The sequence below is a fragment of the Rhamphochromis longiceps genome, linkage group LG5, assembly GCF_057381845.1.
Source record: "Rhamphochromis longiceps isolate RC_006_pf linkage group LG5, R_longiceps_female_GT1.1, whole genome shotgun sequence".
In the NCBI taxonomy this organism is placed as follows: Eukaryota; Metazoa; Chordata; class Actinopteri; order Cichliformes; family Cichlidae; genus Rhamphochromis; species Rhamphochromis longiceps.
Genome location: NC_140561.1, coordinates 22,994,839 through 23,014,584, shown reverse-complemented (window position 1 = coordinate 23,014,584; position 19,746 = coordinate 22,994,839). Strand labels below are relative to the sequence as shown.

The window sequence follows — 19,746 nt, the reverse complement described above, 5'->3', positions numbered from 1 at the left end:
TAATTGGACAGACTAAAATAATTTGAAATTATAAGTATTTGTTTTAATACTTGGTGAAAATCATTTGCATTGAATGAAGGCCTGTGTACAAATGCCATGCTTCTTCCCTTTCTAATAAAAGTAGTTAAAAATATTTTGTTTAACCATGTTTTGGTTTGTTGTTGATACTTTCGTTAATTAAATCTATTCTGTATCTTAACTTATTTTTAACTTTTATGGACTTATTTATGTTTCTTATTTATTTATTTAGTGCACAGCAATTTGTGACAACTTTAATAAACATTAATAACCATAAACATACTAAATATTACTTACTTGATGTTGAGAGACCTTTACTTCAGGTGCCATCACTTGTTACTGCTTGTTACTAGTACCTCTCAGTGGGTTGAGGTTAGCTGACTTGTTTTTGACACTGAAGAATATCTCATTGCTTTCTTTTGAGGAACTCTTGGGCTGCTTTTGCAGTGTGCTGTGGGTCATTTTCTGTTTGCACTGTTTAGTCCCGTCCGATAAGTTTGCAGCATCCGGCTGAGTCTGAGCAGAGAGCAGAATTTATCCTGATACGTCTATCAGCAGTCACGTCTTCAATTAGCCAGTCATACATGCCCATGCTATAACATTGCCTCTGAAACTGAAACTGAACTGAAACTGACACCATGCCTTAACATTGCCTCCACCATGTGTTTTCTCTGTGTTTACTGTTTTCTCCCCATCATCCTGGTACAAATTAATCTTGATTTCTTCTGTCCAAAGAACTGTTTTTAGAATCACTGTAACCAGCGGGTTGCACCTTGTTATAAAGCCTCTGTATTTCCATTCATGAAGTTGTATCATGATTATAGACTTTGACAATAACACGAGTGTTTTTAACTTCATTAGATCTAGTGAAGTTATTTTCTTAACCATGAAAACGATTCTGTCATCATACTCTTCGGTTGTCTTCTGTCATCTTTCAGGCCTTTTGCTGTTTTTGAACTGGTCAGTGCATCCCTGATAGGTTTATTTTGTTTGTTCAGCCCAATGATGATCTCCCCCTATTTAAAATTACAGTTTACACTTCACAGTGTAAAGCTATAACGGAATCAACTATGAACAAGGCTCGGCTGGCTGTGAAACTCAGTTAAATTAATTCTGAGCCTCTGATAAGAGGAGACATAATGCAAAACAATGGCTAGAATTGTTGAAGAGTGCAAACAAACAATGCTAAATTTTTATAAACTCCTTGAATTAAAGCTGTACTTTAATTAAATGCAATTTTTCTAAATATAAGAAGCAAAACTATACAAATTACATCTTTGTCTGACACATTATGGACCACCACTTTGCTGGGTTGAGCTACTACTTAACCCAGCAGAGTCTCGCTTAAAATCACTGGGTGGGATCCTTATGGCGTGGTGGTCGTTGGTGGGGGAAGTATTCACTTAACAGTTAAATGTATGATTTATCCCAGTGCAAAAGCCCTGTGGAATATTTTTACAATTATTAGATCGATTATATTGGAATTGTGCTCCAGCTGTGTTGGAAGATTGCTCTAAATCGTTATCAAAACAACTGACAGCTATCTGTCAATAGACTAAACGATAAATCTGATTTATGTTGATTGTTTTTGTATGAATTGTATTAATCTGTACATATTTTATAAGGTCTTTATATGTTTTATATGAAAAAAGTGCGAAGAACCTAGTAACTAGTGCCATTAGATAAATGTAGTGTAGTAGTAAAAAATGTCTTGGAGAAGTGTAACGCCTAAGTACATTCCACTCCTGGTGGTACTATGTAGGCTATAGCTAATGAGACAGGCAGGCAGAGCAGCACAGAGCTTGACAGCATGAGTCTGAGCTTAGGGCAACCGAAATCCTGTAGTCGCAGAAAACTGTCTCCACAAGCACTTACAGATTCGCCACAACAAAAGACGATATAAGATCACATTTAAAAGGACGCCAATTGAGAGGAGCAAAATCCTTGGACTTTTCAAGCCTTTTTTTCTGAATGCTTAAAGTGATGCTTGAAGAAGTATCTCTTAAACTAAACTCGTACACCTAATACGTTTACTAACTGTTCTAATTTGGATGCAAATTCTTTGCTTGGCACTCAACTTGTAATTTTATACCACAGTTTAACAGGAGTGTTGTACATTCAAACACAGCACTCCAGAAGACAAGCTGGTGAGCTCAGAACAATATTCCATGTGATGTGCCTGCAGTTATGGCCTGACCCACAATGCCTAGGTTTTTTCCTAGCACTGCAAGGTTACCTTTTTATGTATTTGTTTTTAATTGAAAAGTATTAAGCTGTTTAGAGGAAAAGAAAATGCACGTTTTTTTTTAAAACTACACATCAATGCTTTATTTTTCACAAAATTTCATTGCCCTGAAACATAGAACGAGCCAAAACCTCACAGTGTCTTTCACTGATATTCTTGTTAGTGCTCAATAACAATAATGCTCAATAACTGATTTCTTTTGCATGAGATGCATAGTTCAATTTAATTCAGTTCAATTCAATTTATATAGAACCCCTTCACAAAAGCAGTCGTCTCATTATAAGGTAGAGACTCTACAATAATATAGCGCAATTATAATACTTTTCACATTTGAAGTTAGGATTTGTGGTTATTATGTAGGGTTTCGCAGAAAGAGCCAGTAGTTTTAAAAGTAGTGTCAAAGCAGTTATGTTTACAGACATGTTACTGAGTCACAAGTTTTCATATAATTCACTCTCAATAATGACTAAGACTGAGTACACTAAGGTTTTGAGTAAGAGGCAGATCTGTCTGTCATCAGCAGTGGAATGGAACAAGACTTTATGCTGCGGAATAATGTGGCCCATAAGGAGTACATAGATCCCCTGTTCAAATGACTGCTGCGAGGCAGACATCACCTAACACAACACAGAATTTTCAAACGTTAATGTAATAATAAAGAAAAGCTTATTCCCACACACAAAATCCTGGCAAAAGGGTAGTGGTAACATTCCCCTGCTGACATTTGTGTCTGAAAACATACATTTTGGACACTTCTGTATTTCGAGCTCCCTGCTGAGGCAAGATTGCCTCACCAATCAAATAGGTCTGCATGTGTGCTGGGCAAGAAAAAGCACCTGTTGTTCCTGCTGACATGAATAGAAAAAGACAGAATATGTAAATAAAAAGCAGGAAACATGACCTGACCCAGTGCTGCGCAGCTCCCAGAGGGACAGCAGAGACACACATTATTGATTGCAGATGACGCACTATTGTCCTGCAGCAACACACTCTGCTGGAGAGGCCATGAGTCCCCCTCTCATAGAAAATTATTTCCCATATAGAGTGCCACTGTTTTGGAAAATATTTATCCTGCACTCTTAGCACCTTGGTAATGTGCTTGTTTGTACACTGGTCATGTTATGCAGTCGTGAAGTTATTAAGCCATTATGGTCTGCTTAAATGCCCAATCTGTGCAAAAAATAGATATATTGGCTGTATTTACTTTAATCACATTAAGTATGACTCTGCCAGACTAACCATTTTATGAGTGCTAATTTTTAGTCAGTTATCCTACCAGCGTCCACATTAAAACATTTACTGACAGTAATGGTTGTTGCATGACACTAACGTGAAATCTTGCACATTCATGGTTCACAGGGGACAAATTAGTTGAGTTGACTCATCTGTTTATCCAGTGCTTTTGTGGATAAAAGCATGTCTGCAACTCAAATCATATCCCAATCAGTCTGCTGGGGATGACATGCAGGAAATTGTCTGGAGCAGACAGTAGCCTGTTTTCATATGGGCGCCTGCTCTACCAGGTGAACTGTGCATCATCTTAGCTGGTTTTGATGTCAAAGCGAGGTTGCTAGGTAGTGAATTTAATCTTTCTGGGATTTGTTTAGCTGAGTGGGACATTGCAATAACAGCGGATCTGACAGTCATTTTGTAAAAAAGCTTATAAAGTGTATAAAATAAATAAAGTGTAACTATCTATTTGTAAGTGTAAATTACATTTCATGTCTACAAATAGAAAACTGCTGGCAAGGCTCTTGCAGTACTTCAAGTATGGACAGTCCTGCTACATCATCTGTCTTACATTGAATGTAAGTCTCTTCTTGTATTTTTCTAACTTGAACAGCATTCAGCATTCACACTTTCAGTATAACCTTTGTCTTTATTCTAAATCTAAAATCAGCTCAGTGACTACTTAGACATCAGATGTTTGGCCTTGTAATACTGAAACAACAGCATTCATTCAGAGCAACATAATGTGAAGACCTGCAAAACCCCTTGTCATGACCATTTAACCATTCCTCTGTGCCAGATGGTATATGACTGACAGTGACTGTACTTGAGTCCTGCTTGCTCAGTAGATGATCCTTCATTTCCTCTCTAATCCACAAGCTTCACCACGTGTCCCCATTGAAGGAGTCCCAGGGGATTGACCTATATACCTGCTGACTCTTACTGACATGTCACAGTCGTGGCACTGCCTGGCACACTGCTGGGACATGTGCTCAGTCACGCTTTCCATTGCACACTTAGTATCTTGACCTGTTGTTCATTCAGACTCTTCACATTAGAAATATAATCTAATAGTGCTTTTAAAGATTGCCCCGCTAATCTTTGACTCTCATCAATATTTTGCTTGAAGATAATGTAATTATTGCTATGGGGCTACTTGGAATAAATTATATATAAAGCACAAAAGACTGAATACAAACTTTTTCAATGTAAGTCTCTGTTATTTGAGTGCATATGTAGTATGTCTCAGGGTTTATTATACCTTTGCTGGTACTGATCATATGTGTGTCGACATGTCTGGGCACCAAACTGTGTGTAATGTATTTCCCCAGTCAACGTAGGCTCACCCTATTCACACCTGCTTGGCAGCTCGCCCCTGTGCACGTGTTAGTTAATAATTCACACTGACCCTCTGCTCCCATGACCTTCACTTGTTACGAATTAATTATGACCTCCTCCGTCGCATGCCTCATTAATCTCTGCGAGACACAGAACGCGAAGGATTATTATGATGGTTGCTGCCTTTGTTGCTACATAGCGACGCTTTGAATTTCAGTACTCTGTAGTTTCTTTGATGGTTGATGTGGCCACTTCTTTTGTTCTGCTTTGTCACAAATAATTTATATTCAGCTAGTGACCAAGGTAGTTTTGATGGGGAAAGATGTCAAAGCTGTTGTTGAATTACTTGGAAATAACTAATATGTAACAGGCAAAGTTTGACGTTTTTAAATAAAACTTTGGTGAGGAGGATTACACACGATGCGTGACTGTGTTTCTGAGAATATTTAATACTAGATGTCGTGCTTCCACTTCCTCACTTCCCTTGCACAACTTAGTATCTTTCTTTTACCATTGCCTCCCCCTTTGCGGTTTTTGTTTTGGCTTGGAAACAGCCACTGTAATTCAGATCTGCTAAACAATAAGAAATGTCAGGCTTTATCCTCTGCTTGTATATTAGCCACGGCGTGCTGTTTAAATATTCAAAACCCAGGAGTTGTGTCAAGGAATGGCCACCTGAAATGGGATAGGATAGGGATATGTCTGGGATAGGGCTTTTCGTTTCTTTCTCGTAATGAGCACCTAAAATATTATATCTCAGTGAGGTGTGTGAGTGCATCTAATGACAGTTGACATTTCTTGCTCACAGCTTGTGTTCTAGTTCCTGGCAGAGAGACCATGTGGGGCACAGACTCCCACTGGGAGCTGGCTGACAGTAAGAGGTGTATACAGAAGTTGTGTAAATTGAACACAGTGCTGCCTGTGCATGTGTTTCTCTTCTTTTTGTCCAGCACATTAAAGTAGATTGATGTGCATGTATAAGTGTGTCAGAAGTAAAGTGGGAAAGGGGCGTGCAGATGTCAGCACCAGTTGTGCAGGGACTCAGAGCCAGGATAAAATTAAAAACCCTGGTGTTAAACACGCAGCCTACTCTAAGTGCAATATTTAGCAGGATGCTCAAATGCGAGTTAGTGAGTGTACTGTTCGTTTTTCGTTTTTCAGCTCTGCACGTTCATGTTGTTGTGTGGGTGTGTATGCTCCCACAGGGGCTCCATTTCTCTCCTTGAAATTGTGCACACTCTGGCTCCCTCCATGGGTAGAGATGGTTAAATCTCTCCACACATATCTCACCTCACCAGCAGCTTGGTCTGTAGGTTTGACATTATTTACATGCACACACATAGCTATTTCTGTACAGTTAAACAAAAAGAATTATGAACAGCCGATTTTGAAGCAGTCTTAAATTCATGGATCCCCCCCCTTTTCTTTAAACTCTCCTCACATCTTTTTGAAAGCTGGTATGGTCAAAAAAGCGAAGAAAGCTAGAGAATGCACTCATTAGTTCATTTGCAGATTAAACAAAATATGCAAAGTGAAACTAATTGTCAACTTGGTTTTGTAAAAGAGGGTAAAAACAGGAAAAAAGGATGAAATGTTATCGACCTGCAGCTGTTATGAATAGAAAGCAGACCCTTTTTAAAATTCTACGGTTTTACAAGTGCCAGTTTAAAGCCACATTAGCAAACAGTTTAAAAGTAAAGAACAACAAGTGCCACATTACACTCATTACATAACACTCAAGATAAAGCTAAGTCCTCCCTTAGTGTTTCCATAGGAGTTACGAGTGTAAGTATCAGCTGCTAATCAAACGCACTTGATAACTGATCATCAGCAAGTGTGTTTACCTCTATGAAATCAGAAGTTTTGGCAGTTTGCTAGTTTGGATCATTCAGGTGTGTTAATACAATGGCAAGGTCAAAAGACATCAGCAGTGATCTTAGAGAAGCAATTGTTTCTGTCCATCAATCTCAGATAGGTTTTAAGGAAATTTCTAAACAATTTGAAGTCATTCATTCTGCAGTGAGCAAGATTAGTCAGAAAGTGGAAAACATTCAAGACAGCTGCCAATCTTCCCAGGAGTGTCCCAGCAAATTCGCTCTCAAGGTTAAACTGTGTAATGCTCAGGGAAACTACAAAAAACCAAAAATAAAACGGGCCTCAGTTAGCTGGCTAAAATGTGAATGCTAACAACAGTGCCATTCGAAAAACAATGAAAAAGTATGGCTTTTTGCCTCTACAAAATGTGAAAAGGACACGCATGCAGAAGTTGCAGTAAGATGCAGTAACAGCAGAATGAGATATTTTATTTTAAGCCAACATGAAAATAATAATGGGAAAGTGTTTAAACAGACATTATTGACACATTTACATGGAAATACATATTAGCCGCCTAGCTTTACAATTTCTTAAAGACCCTAGAGTGCACTGCATACATTTTTTGCTCGATACCGACTTTGTGGCTTTAATTAAACATATTACCACCCCCTGCTGCTAATGCAACTTCTGCATGGACCGGTGGACTGGTGTTTCTATTACTTATTTTGCCATGATACTGTTGTCTTGTCATAGATCATCTGGGCAGGGGAACATTCTCAAATGCTTCTTTATTCTTGGGGTATATTTTTAGTGAAATCACAAAGCTGGTCTCACTGCTCCATCCCTCAATGTGTAAAGCTTGTTAAAAAGTCATTGTTGCTTTTGCAGCTTTGCAAGCAAAGGTTCATCTATCCCTGTCTGCTTTGCATCAGTCAAATTTTTGTATTTCTCTGAGTATTTAGTCTTGTAATGGTAATTCAAATTGAACTCCTCAAACATAGCAGTCAAATGGAACAATACAAATGGTCTTACTTGAATACTGAATAGGAAATCATTGTAAAATGCAATAGCACAAATTTAAAGAAAGAATTAATAGATATTCTGCTACAGTTGATTCCTACATATTAAACTAAGACAACAGTCTACATTGACAGGTTTTTATTTACTTTCGTGCCGTGAATCATCTGCAGAGTGTTGCCGTCTTTTACCAAGATCTGTAAATCTCTGTTCAGGTAACAAGGTGACCCTGTTCTACAGCAACATTTCTGAGTTTGAGAGTTAATAAAAATGTGAAATTTACTTGGTCCCGTAACGCGCTCTAAAGGATTTTGGATCACAGGTTCTAACAGATTAGGGCTGATCTTTCCATAAAGGAATGTGGAGGCTTAAACTTTGTCAAATGCAATTTTTAAGCCTTAATAATTTAAGGCAGAGAAATGCTTTAATTTAATGTTTTTAAAAATCAAGTCAGACACAATGGTACAGAACATATTTATTTATTTATTTTGTGTACCAGGCTGCTATATATGTTTATTTCTCCTGTAAATATGGGTATTTTGACATATCTGTGGGATATAGGGTTAGGGTTTTTGGTGCTGTCCTCAAGTGGCCATTCCAGGAAGTGCAGTTTTTGCGAGTTTGACTTTGACATTATTGATTTTTCAGTCCCAAAATTTGAAATTTTTGGAAAGGATATACAAACAGACAAACTTCAATCAAAGAAAATATTCTTTCAAGTTATGTAGAAATGCATGATCTATAAAACAGAATCTCAAACTGTGTATACATACTAGTATTGCTAGAAGTGAGAGCAGTCTTAAAAAGTGTGTCTAAATTTAAATCATACTTGCACCTGTCCAATCTAACAACGGTTGTGTTCATTACATACTTTACAGTATTTGTAATTATACAAATCTCTGTCAGTGCGCATTCCTTCTGTCGTATAACCACCAGGGTTTCTCACTGACTTTTATTGGTTTACAGAAAAAAATCAAATGAGAATATTTTACACATCTAGATTTTGTCAAGAAATACAATAAACCAAATGGTTCTGACAGCTGCAGAGAGTAATACAAAGACACACGTTCAATCCCAAAATGTATTCAAAACATGTGTTCTGTCAACAAATTGCTAAAAATCACTTGTTGGCACATGTAAGCTTTAGCAGATACAAACAAACATTAAATGCTTATTATGTGTATGTAATTACAAATTAACAACCAGTGTGTAGTCCTGTTGGCTAAATCTGAATCACAGATGAGAGTGAATGTTAAGTACACTGTCCACTGATCAGATAACTTAACCTTAACCTGCCATTTAACAAGGTTATCAACTCACTAACAGGATAATCCTGCTAACAAACTGAGCCTGCTGTCCTTAGAGAAAACCCCCACACACTTAATCCCCTAAAAAAATGAGAGTTCCAGCAAATGAAAAATGCAAACAACAGAACAGCACAGAGGTATGTCAGTTTCTTTGCAGTTAAAAGTAAAAAAAAGCTGTTTTCAGAATTAATTACTTCCAGCTTAAAGAGGACATTTCATTACTTGTGTCTTTTGTAGTTTTTGGCTACAGTTTAATTTGTATTTATCGAGCTGCTGGAGACTACCACAGTGAATTGGCTGTTTTGTTTTCAAGATGCATTAAAAGGCTGTTTCTGAAGCACAGAGGCTCGCTCTTTTATACGGTCCTGATTTTCTCCACATAGTGTGGGTAGAGGTGGGAAGCACAGCCCACAACACTCGCTGCTGTACAAGCTAAAGCATTCTACATGAATAATTTGCTACTCCCTGCTCCGGTTTGGCCTTGCTCCTCTTTCCCTTTCACCCACGCAGTGGTGTTATGCTGATTCGGGAGCAAAGAGGAGAGTTTGGCACTTCCAACATGGCAGGAAGAAAAACGTCTCCATAGAAAAGAAATACTATTCAGCATCTCATTTAAGTGATAATGTTAAAAAGGATGATTAGATGGGGTTTCGAGAAAGTTAGAGACGTGAGTCAAGAGTTCAGAAGCTGGAATTTTTATTAGCTGGCTTAATTGTGTGATCATATAAGTATACACTCATATAGCGTCTTCACTGTAGCTGTTGTTGCATAGCTTCAGTAGTTGTCTCTTGGTCGCAGCATGTACTAGCTGTCCACAAACACACAGTCACTTGTTGTGAAAGAACCAGCACAGATGGCTAGTTCTGAGAGCACTGCACCTGTTTATATATAGCTTCTCAGTAGAGCACTTGAGAGATAGGAAAACAAAGCAAGTCTGTCTGTTTGGCATTGCAGTAGCTCCATCCACGCTTTGTGGTCTCAGTTGAGACAGCAGATTCCTTTAGGATTCGGGCATATTAACAAAGGTTTTATCTTGTACGGAGGAATAGCACCAGCAAAAATAGCGCATTATAGATAGATTTTTAATGTAACCGTCACGTCTATTTTTGCTGCGTTATATTTGGTTGAGGCCCTTTGTTGGGTTTCGGACTTTATCAAACTGAGTAGGTGAAGTTAAGTAATGTAGTACCTTACAGTCATAACCTGTGGTTTGTGTTTTCACGGTGCACCCAAATGTTTTCCAGGCTCTTACTTTATCCTGCTTAATGTTGAAAAATGATGTCGTTGCCCACACTATTGTTAGTGCTGCATTAACCAAGATGCACTGCATATTTTCACACTATTCATGATTCAAATGGCATCATTTCTGAGGGAAGGAGTTGCATAATTTGTCACTCATGTTGCATAATTGAGTTATTATTGAGGTTCTATGTTTGCTGGGTCATTGCCACTTATTACAGCTCTTTTCCCCCTGACTGATTGGGCGTCATCTTTGAAACGTGGCTGTTTTTGCAAAATTAATTGTGAAACCAACAAAACATCATACAAGTTTAGCAAAAGATGACAATGAAAAAACTTTTTTTTTGCAAAACTCCTTTAAGTTAATTACATTTAAAGAATCGTCAACTACTTTCTGACTTAATAGATTAAATAAGACTTGGAGGTTTTCATTTTTCTGTGTGCAGGCCACAGCAGCTAAGGATGTTTTATACATGTAATAAACATAGACACGCAGATATCCAAATGTGTATTCTAAAGAGAACGCACCACAAATACAAAAAGGGATTTTTTTTAAGGAAGCAAATATAGTGATAGTGCTTCTTCTTCATGCACATCTTTTCCCTCTGTGTGTTTGTCCACCACTTTGCATTTAATCATTAGTTATTATTAATCTCTGGCTCTTTTCCACAGTGTGTTTTTTATCCTGTCTCCCTCCCCTCACCCCCAACCAGTCGTGGCAGATGGCTGCCCCTCCATGAGCATGTTTCTGCTTGAGGTTTCTTGCTTTTAAAGGGGAGTTTTTCCTTCCCGCTGTCACCAACTGCTTGCTCATCGTTGTCTGATTGTTTGAGTTTTCTCTGTATTATTATTGTAGGGTCTATACCTTACAATATCAAGCACCTTCAGGCAACTGTTGTTTTAATTTGGTGCAATGCAAATAAATAAAATCAAACTGAATTGAAGAACAGTAAAAACAAAAGGGGATCTATGTGTATAAAGCCATGAAACTTCATTCACACTGCATGCAGTGTTGTTTTGAGGTAGGCAGTGTGGAAAGAATCTGCTGGAAGGCTATATCTGAGTGTTTTAAAAATATTAGCTGAGTGTAAAGCAGAGAATGTGGATTCAGTTTCTGACACTTGGCAAATACATTGTCTGCAGGTGTTTTGGTTTCAGTAATTATGCTTTGAAAAATCATATGCATTCTTTAAGTATGCAGAAAGGGGAAAAAAGGTAAACCCTGCTATAATTTGATATGTCTGTTATTGCATTTACAAATGTACATGTACAGTGACGTTGCTGTCTCACCACCTTTATACTGTTGCTCTGTCTGCAGGGATGTGCATGTAGGTATACTGAAGAGGTTTCAGTATGTTAGCTTTAGTGGCCTCCCATAAATAATAATTCAGCTTAGATAAATAATAATTATACATTATTATAAGCGGCATATAGTAACAGCATTAAATATAGCAAATATTATATACCTATATCCTGAATAGACATTATCTTCACTAACAGCATCATTATTCTTACAGGACCACCTTCTCCTTCCTCTTTTCCCATCCACCTCCTCATCCTTTTCATCCTGTTGTGTTAAATGTGAGCTGTAGCTTTGTCTACTAACACCTACGCCAACATGTCACTAACCATTATTTGTACATCATTTTGTGTTCAAAGTCAGTTACACTGAGCAGATACAGGGAGTGCAGAATTATTAGGCAAGTTGTATTTTTGAGGAATAATTTTATTATTGAACAACAACCATGTTCTCAATGAACCCAAAAAACTCATTAATATCAAAGCTGAATGTTTTTGGAAGTAGTTTTTAGTTTGTTTTTAGTTTTAGCTATTTTAGGGGGATATCTGTGTGTGCAGGTGACTATTACTGTGCATAATTATTAGGCAACTTAACAAAAAACAAATATATACCCATTTCAATTATTTATTTTTACCAGTGAAACCAATATAACATCTCCACATTCACAAATATACATTTCTGACATTCAAAAACAAAACAAAAACAAATCAGCGACCAAAATAGACACCTTTCTTTGCAAGGACACTCAAAAGCCTGCCATCCATGGATTCTGTCAGTGTTTTGATCTGTTCACCATCAACATTGCGTGCAGCAGCAACCACAGCCTCCCAGACACTGTTCAGAGAGGTGTACTGTTTTCCCTCCTTGTAAATCTCACATTTGATGATGGACCACATGTTCTCAATGGGGTTCAGATCAGGTGAACAAGGTGGCCATGTCATTAGTTTTTCTTCTTTTATACCCTTTCTTGCCAGCCACACTGTGGAGTACTTGGACGCGTGTGATGGAGCATTGTCCTGCATGAAAATCATGTTTTTCTTGAACGATGCAGACTTCTTCCTGTACCACTGCTTGAAGAAGGTGTCTTCCAGGAACTGGCAGTAGGACTGGGAGTTGAGCTTGACTCCATCCTCAACCCGAAAAGGCCCCACAAGCTCCTCTTTGATGATACCAGCCCAAACCAGTACTCCACCTCCACCTTGCTGGCGTCTGAGTCGGACTGGAGCTCTCTGCCCTTTACCAATCCAGCCACGGGCCCATCCATCTGGCCCATCAAGACTCACTCTCATTTCATCAGTCCATAAAACCTTAGAAAAACCAGTCTTGAGATATTTCTTGGCCCAGTCTTGACGTTTCAGCTTGTGTTTCTTGTTCAGTGGTGGTTGTCTTTCAGCCTTTCTTACCTTGGCCATGTCTCTGAGTATTGCACACCTTGTGCTTTTGGGCACTCCAGTGATGTTGCAGCTCTGAAATATGGCCAAACTGGTGGCAAGTGGCATCTTGGCAGCTGCACGCTTGACTTTTCTCAGTTCATGGGCAGTTATTTTGCGCCTTGGTTTTTCCACACGCTTCTTGCGACCCTGTTGACTATTTTGAATGAAACGCTTGATTGTTCGATGATCACGCTTCAGAAGCTTTGCAATTTTGAGACTGCTGCATCCCTCTGCAAGATATCTCACTATTTTTGACTTTTCTGAGCCTGTCAAGTCCTTCTTTTGACCCATTTTGCCAAAGGAAAGGACGTTGCCTAATAATTATGCACACCTGATATAGGGTGTTGATGTCATTAGACCACACCCCTTCTCATTACAGAGATGCACATCACCTAATATGCTTAATTGGTAGTAGGCTTTCGAGCCTATACAGCTTGGAGTAAGACAACATGCATGAAGAGGATGATGTGGACAAAATACTCATTTGCCTAATAATTCTGCACTCCCTGTATATGTCTTTATTTATCTATCATACATGCATGAGAAATGTATTATATTAGGAATTTATTATATTAGATCATAATTAAGAAATGAGGAGTTCTCAGAATGATACTCTTACTGCAACTTCATTAGGGACACATTGCTAGTACTAGATTGGACCTGCTTTTGCCTTAAGAACTGCTTTAATTCGTCACATCTCAAATTCAATAAGGTGTTTGAAACATTTCTCTGAGATTTCGGTCCATATTGGCATGATAACATCCATGATATGAATCCCTGGCTCCACCACATCCCAAAGGTGCTTTGCTGAATTGAGATTTAGGGGCTGTGGAGGCCATTGGAGTACAGTGAAGTCATTGCTGAACCCTTGTGGTGTCCTCGGGTCAAAACTGGTCCTTAGGTGAATGGCAAACAAGTATATGGGAATCCCGAGGACACCACACGGGTAAAAACCCACTTTTGACTAGATGGTTTGAGCTTTGTGACATGACACGTTGATGGAAACAGGCATCAGAAGATGGGTACACTAGATGGGATAGATATGGACAGCAACACAATACTTAGGTAGGATGTGGTGTTTAAATGATGATCAGTTAGTAGGGGCCCAAGGTGTGCCTGGAACATCTTCCCCATACAGTTATACCAACGCAAGCTTGAACCGTTGATTCAAGCTAAATGACGGCTCAATCGAGACTCAGCATTTTTTCAATCTTCTATTTTCCGATGTTGGCGAGCCTGTGTAAACTGTAGCTTCAGTTTCCTGTTCTTAACTGACAGAAGTGACATGCAGTGAGGTCTTGTGGTTATGTAGCCCCTCTGTTTCAAAGTTTGATGTTTTGTGTATATTCATACCTTGATTATAATTAGAGATGGACCGATCCGATATTACGTATCGGTATCAGTCCGATACTGACCTAAATTACTGGATCGGATATCGGAGAAAAATGAAAAATGAAATCCGATCCATTAAATATCACGAAAGCACCTCACAAAACTTGCAACAGCCGTAACTCACCTCAGAACGTTAGCACGTCGAAGCAGTATGCATCACGTGATAGAGCGGCTGTGGAGCTTCGCTAGCAACCCGGCATTTCATCTCCGACAAAGTTATCCCCGAGAGAAGTAAAGCAAGTGTGTAAGTCCATCTCTGAATCTTTGTAAAGCATTCCTGCGTTAAGCTTAACAAGCGATATATGGAGCGACTGCCTCTTCTTGCTGCTACTTCAATCATGAAACTGCTTAATGATCAGCTGATCGGCTTTTCTGTTGCGAGTCCGTCTCTCTTGTTTGCTTTTGGCCCACTTTGCACCAGAAAGAGGAAACCAGTGGATAAACAACAGCAGCACGTTTAAGCTTGATAAGCTGTTGTTAGAATTTATTTAATATTACTTTCTACACCAGGATCTTTTTCTACGTAGCTGACGCTGGTAACTGTGCAGGGGCGGATCTAGCAAAGTTTAGCCAGGGGGGCCGATAGGGCATTAACAGGGAAAAGGGGGCACAAAGACATACTTTTCTTTCTTATTCTCATTTAAAATGTCTAGCTTTTAATAAATAATTATCTGACACCCAAAGTTTTAATTTGATGCAAAATGAATAGAAGTCAATTACTGTATATAGTAACTATTAAGTCTAATATATATACCCTAGTAAGCTATAGTACTTTTTACTTTGGGAAGGTACCATCTGTGCAGTCTGCAATTTTGTTGAAGAAATATGTTGAATCTATTTAATATTTTAATATATTGAAAAATAATTGATTTCTGTGCATTTTTTTTCACACTGCATCAAATTAAGGTTGATTACGTCGATTAAGCATCATGAGGTGGAGCGTGAGGGGTGGTTCCCTATTTTTTATTTATTTATTTTTGTTGTTGCTGGGAGTTGGAACCCTATTAGTTAGGTTGCTTAATATTTACGCTAAGTACTCTTTAAAATACCAGAATAGGGAGGATGGTGTAGGTTTAAGTTTATTAGATTGATCAGTATTGCTGAACTATGAAATTTTTTTTTTTGCATACAGGTATAACAGAATAGCTTTAGTGTAGCTGTTGTTTTAAACTTGAGTATGAACTTATACAAAATGCAGCAAGATATTTAAAAAGACAGTTTTGTTGATTAAAAAACACTATATCGGATTCATATCGGTATCGGCAGATATCCAAATTTATGATATCGGTATCGGTATCGGACATAAAAAAGTGGTATCGTGCCATCTCTAATTATAATTAGTGGTTATTTGACTTACCCTTGCCTTCCTTCCAGCTTGAAGCAGTGTGGCTATTATCCTCTGACCGCTGACGGGCATTTTCACCCAGAGAACTGTCTCTCATTAGATATGTTCGCTTTTCATTCTGTGTAAAGATGGTTGTGAGAGAAAATCACAGTAGTTGTACATTCAAAGTAACTGAAATCACCTTTCTTCCATATTCTGATGTTGCTGCCCTGCGATTGGCTGAATTAATCTTCACATTAATGAGCAGTTGAACTGGTATACCTACATTTTCTATAGTTTGTTTTTAATCCTACTTTTCAATTAGGGTGTCCATGACCATGCGGCCACCATTCATTGTGGCCACTGAATCTAATAGAGGACAGACAAGGACCACTAAGAAGAACAATCAGTCTCTCCCTTACACAGGGCCGGGTCAATGTCTCTAAAGGTTTTGTATAAAATGATAAAGAAGACAGACTGTTGTACTCACAGACCTTATCACTAGAGACATATCTATCAAATGCTGGCCTCTTGGGTCTCTAGATTAAGATCCCTATTGTGCTGATCAGATGTTTCTTGCTGATTAAATGCTTGTCAGTCTCTGTCAGTCTCTCTTTGTCTTACGTGGAACGTGGGCTTTTCTCATTTATTTGTATAACTCAGGAGGATCTCTTCTTAATGTAACTTTCCTTAATTGAATTTGACTGAAAGACAGCATCCCAGTGACTTCAATGACTCCCTTTTCCATTTGATCATTGCAGTGTGATGAAAACGTAAGGGTGCGTTAAAAATAAATGTTTTATTTGCAACCTTCTCTGCCATCTTGACTGTTTGCACCGCGGTAAAGATGTCCTCTGATACAGTCACTGCACACCTACCACCATTATTTTATTTATTAGCTGTTACCGGGCATGTTGTTAAATTCCATCTTCTGTATTTATGCTTTTGAAGTATTACACCAATAAAAGAAATGATTTATTTGGGCAGATGGTAATCAGCAATGGAGGTGTTTATGAGGTTATTTGTTTTGTTGTACAAGTCGGTGACACAAGAATGCTCATTCTTCAGGCCCGAGGCACAGATGATTGTCATTAACAGGAGGCTGTGTTACAAACATAGTTCCTTCCCCTCTATTTTCAGCTTTCATTACCTGTAATTGAACCATTTCTTTCCATTGAGCAGTTTGATCGATGTGTTGTGTTGACCTGAAATTGAATCTGTTTATGTTAATATCCTGTCTGTGATGGCTTTTGTACTAGATTTTTAACAGTGTCACACTCCTCTCTCCAAACATAGGGCTTAGCGAGGATGACTGTGAAGGGTGAATGCTGCTCTTGCAGATGCTATGGGCTCCATAAAAGATCTGATGATTGTTGCACCCGTCCAATCTAATAACAGTTGTGTTCATTTGTATTTGTGCTGCACTCTTTCTTCTGTGTACTCGGTTTGAGAGTGCTAAATGCTGTCAAATTATTAAGTCTTCTTGAGGAGATGAAAGGCCTTGTTTGGACAGGCTTTCAAATATTCAGTTGTTCAGACTTGCTATAGCATGTCCTTAGCACACCGTGACCATTTATGAAGAAACATGACTTGGATTTAATATATCTAACTAACAGACAGATCTTTATGCTTGTACCCATCAATCACTGGGAATAAGAATCCAGTAGTGTGTTTTGGAAAATATTACTATGAGCACCTAATCATGCCTGAGGTTTGCTGGTGGCAGAAAATTCAAATTGTTTCTTTTACTAGCATTAGTGTATAATTTGTTTTGCTGATGTACATACTATGAAATCATGTTCTCCTATCTGATTTCTTTACTTCATGGCTAAATCCTGCTTTCTTCTTTTTGTTTTTCAGAAGAAAGAATGGTTATGCTTGAACTGCCAGACACAGCGGGCCCTGTCAGGAAGCTTGGGAGATATTCCAGCTCCTGTTCCACAGCCAATGGCATCCCCCCGGTCACCTGTTCCAGCCAATCAACAACCACCTCAACAGAAAGGGCCCAATCAACTATCAGGGCCCAGGACCACAGGTCCTCAACAACAACAGAAACCAGCGGGTCCCCAAGTAAGTGGCCCTCTCTCTAATGTGAAACAGGCTGGGCCTACCTCTGAAACCAAAGGTTCTGCCCAACTTAAGAGTTCAACCCAGCCACCTTCCCAAGTTAAGGGTCCAACACAACCCACGGCTCAGAGTAAGGGACCTGGTCAGGTTAAGGGTCCTACTCAGTCACACGCTCAAAGTAAGGTCCCTGCTCAGCCAGCTAACCAGACAAAGGGCCCGAGCCAGGCCAAAGGGCTGACTCAGACAAAGGTATCTGCTCAGCCCTCTGCTCAGACTAAGGGCCCTTCTGGTCCCAAGACTTCATCTACCCCTGGTAAAGCTGCACCCAGCAATGCCAAGGCTTCTTCCACCCCTTCAAAAACCATACCTACTCAGTCTAAACCCACAGGTAACAACCAGGCCCGCAAACATCTGCAAAGCCAGGAGAAGACTAAAGTTGCATCTAAATCTCTAAAAGAAGACGTCAAAGCCTCGCCAAAGAAGGCATTGTCAGAGACTGTCACTTCTCCAAAAGACACGAAGATACCTGAAGATGCGCAGAAGTCAAGACACCATGAAGTGAGCTACCTGCAACTTCTTCGCCTTCACCTGTTCCACTTGAGTCACCATTTTTTTTATTTATTTTGCTCCATTAAGAGTTGTTCTTTTTTTTTTTTTTTTTACATTTTTTAATTATTGTGCTTATCAAGCTCTTTATGATTTTATGTTCGTATTATAATTTTCATAACTTCATCTGTTCCACCACTCTGTCATCATTATCTCTTTAATCCTGAGCAAAGTTTAAGGTGTAAATAATTACATCTTTACCTAAAGGTGCTATATCATAACATCTTTTGCATAAAATAGAGTAGTGCTGTCACGAAAAGGTAGTTGTCAGCATCAGTTTTATTTAGGAATTATTATGATATCAAGACCAGTGACATCATTAAGAAGGCACGGAGGAGGGTGACGTCAACTTTAAGGTCACCTCGTGTGGAGAAAATAAATGTGAGAAACTACATTTGAGAGAGGCAAAGAACAGATAGAGATACAGAAATTCCTTCACTTGGTAGTGAGATGATTTCCTTTTAATGGACTTTTTTCATCATCATGATGTCCTTAACATCACCATCTATGTCATTTTCATCCTCATCCTTATGATCGTCATCATTGGTCTCAGGAGCCATTTCTTTCATTCAGATCATGCCTTCGTTCTGCAGCCATGTTTTGTCCACTTTTATTTTATTTGCAGGTTTTCTTGAACTTTTTTTGTGTTTGTTTAATGTGACACGTGATGATATTTTAAGCATTCTAAGCATGTTCGTTATTCTTCAGCGGTTGGAAGAATGCAATGGAGAATGCATCAAAGATGGCAATGAAGCATGTAATCAAATGACATTTGTCCGTAATTGTTTGTATGTTCAACTGTCTGTTATAGTCATGCTGTGTCAGTGTATTTATCCATCTGTGTGTACATAATGCTGAAAGGCAAACTCAACCCAAATCAAGACGAGACAGTCAACAGCCATAATAAACTATGAAATAATTCATTACTAATGACACTAATTATTTTGTTTTCTTTTTTCTTTTCTATAAGACAGAAACATTTTGCAGTTAAGTTGGTCTTTTTTTCCAAGTACAAGTACAAATGCATAAATATTTCTAAATGGCAACTTTTGCAAATTTGCCTAATTTCTAAAACCAAAAAGAAATAAAGTGTAAATATTTGGGTTGATTTTAACCTAAAATGTTAATATATCTGGTTGTTTGATTGAAGAAACAGTTCACACATAAAAAAGACAAATTTATGTTTCCTCTGGCCTATAGTGCTGACTTTCCATCTAAACTTAGTGCGAGCTGCCCACTTTTTTTCACCATATAGTTTGGTGAATATCAAGGAGCTAACTGCCACTTACCAAGTGGTGCTCAAAACTCAACCCTAATAAAGTCTGTTTCTCAACATCATGACCTGGTTACTCTAAATAAATAGTGAATCCAGCACTAATCACTTTCAAGAAGTTTTTTTCTTTCTACCCCACTGC

At 38.5% G+C, this 19,746-nt stretch overlaps 1 protein-coding gene across 1 annotated transcript in view; it reads left to right on the top strand.

The window, feature by feature from the left end:
• Window positions 1-19,746, top strand: part of bsnb (bassoon (presynaptic cytomatrix protein) b) — a 71,266-nt gene that overhangs the window by 38,594 nt on the left and 12,926 nt on the right. The window contains exon 4 of the mRNA XM_085407818.1: window positions 17,519-18,283. Coding sequence (XP_085263944.1) covers window positions 17,519-18,283 — 765 coding nt within the window. The remainder of the gene's footprint in view (window positions 1-17,518; window positions 18,284-19,746) is intronic.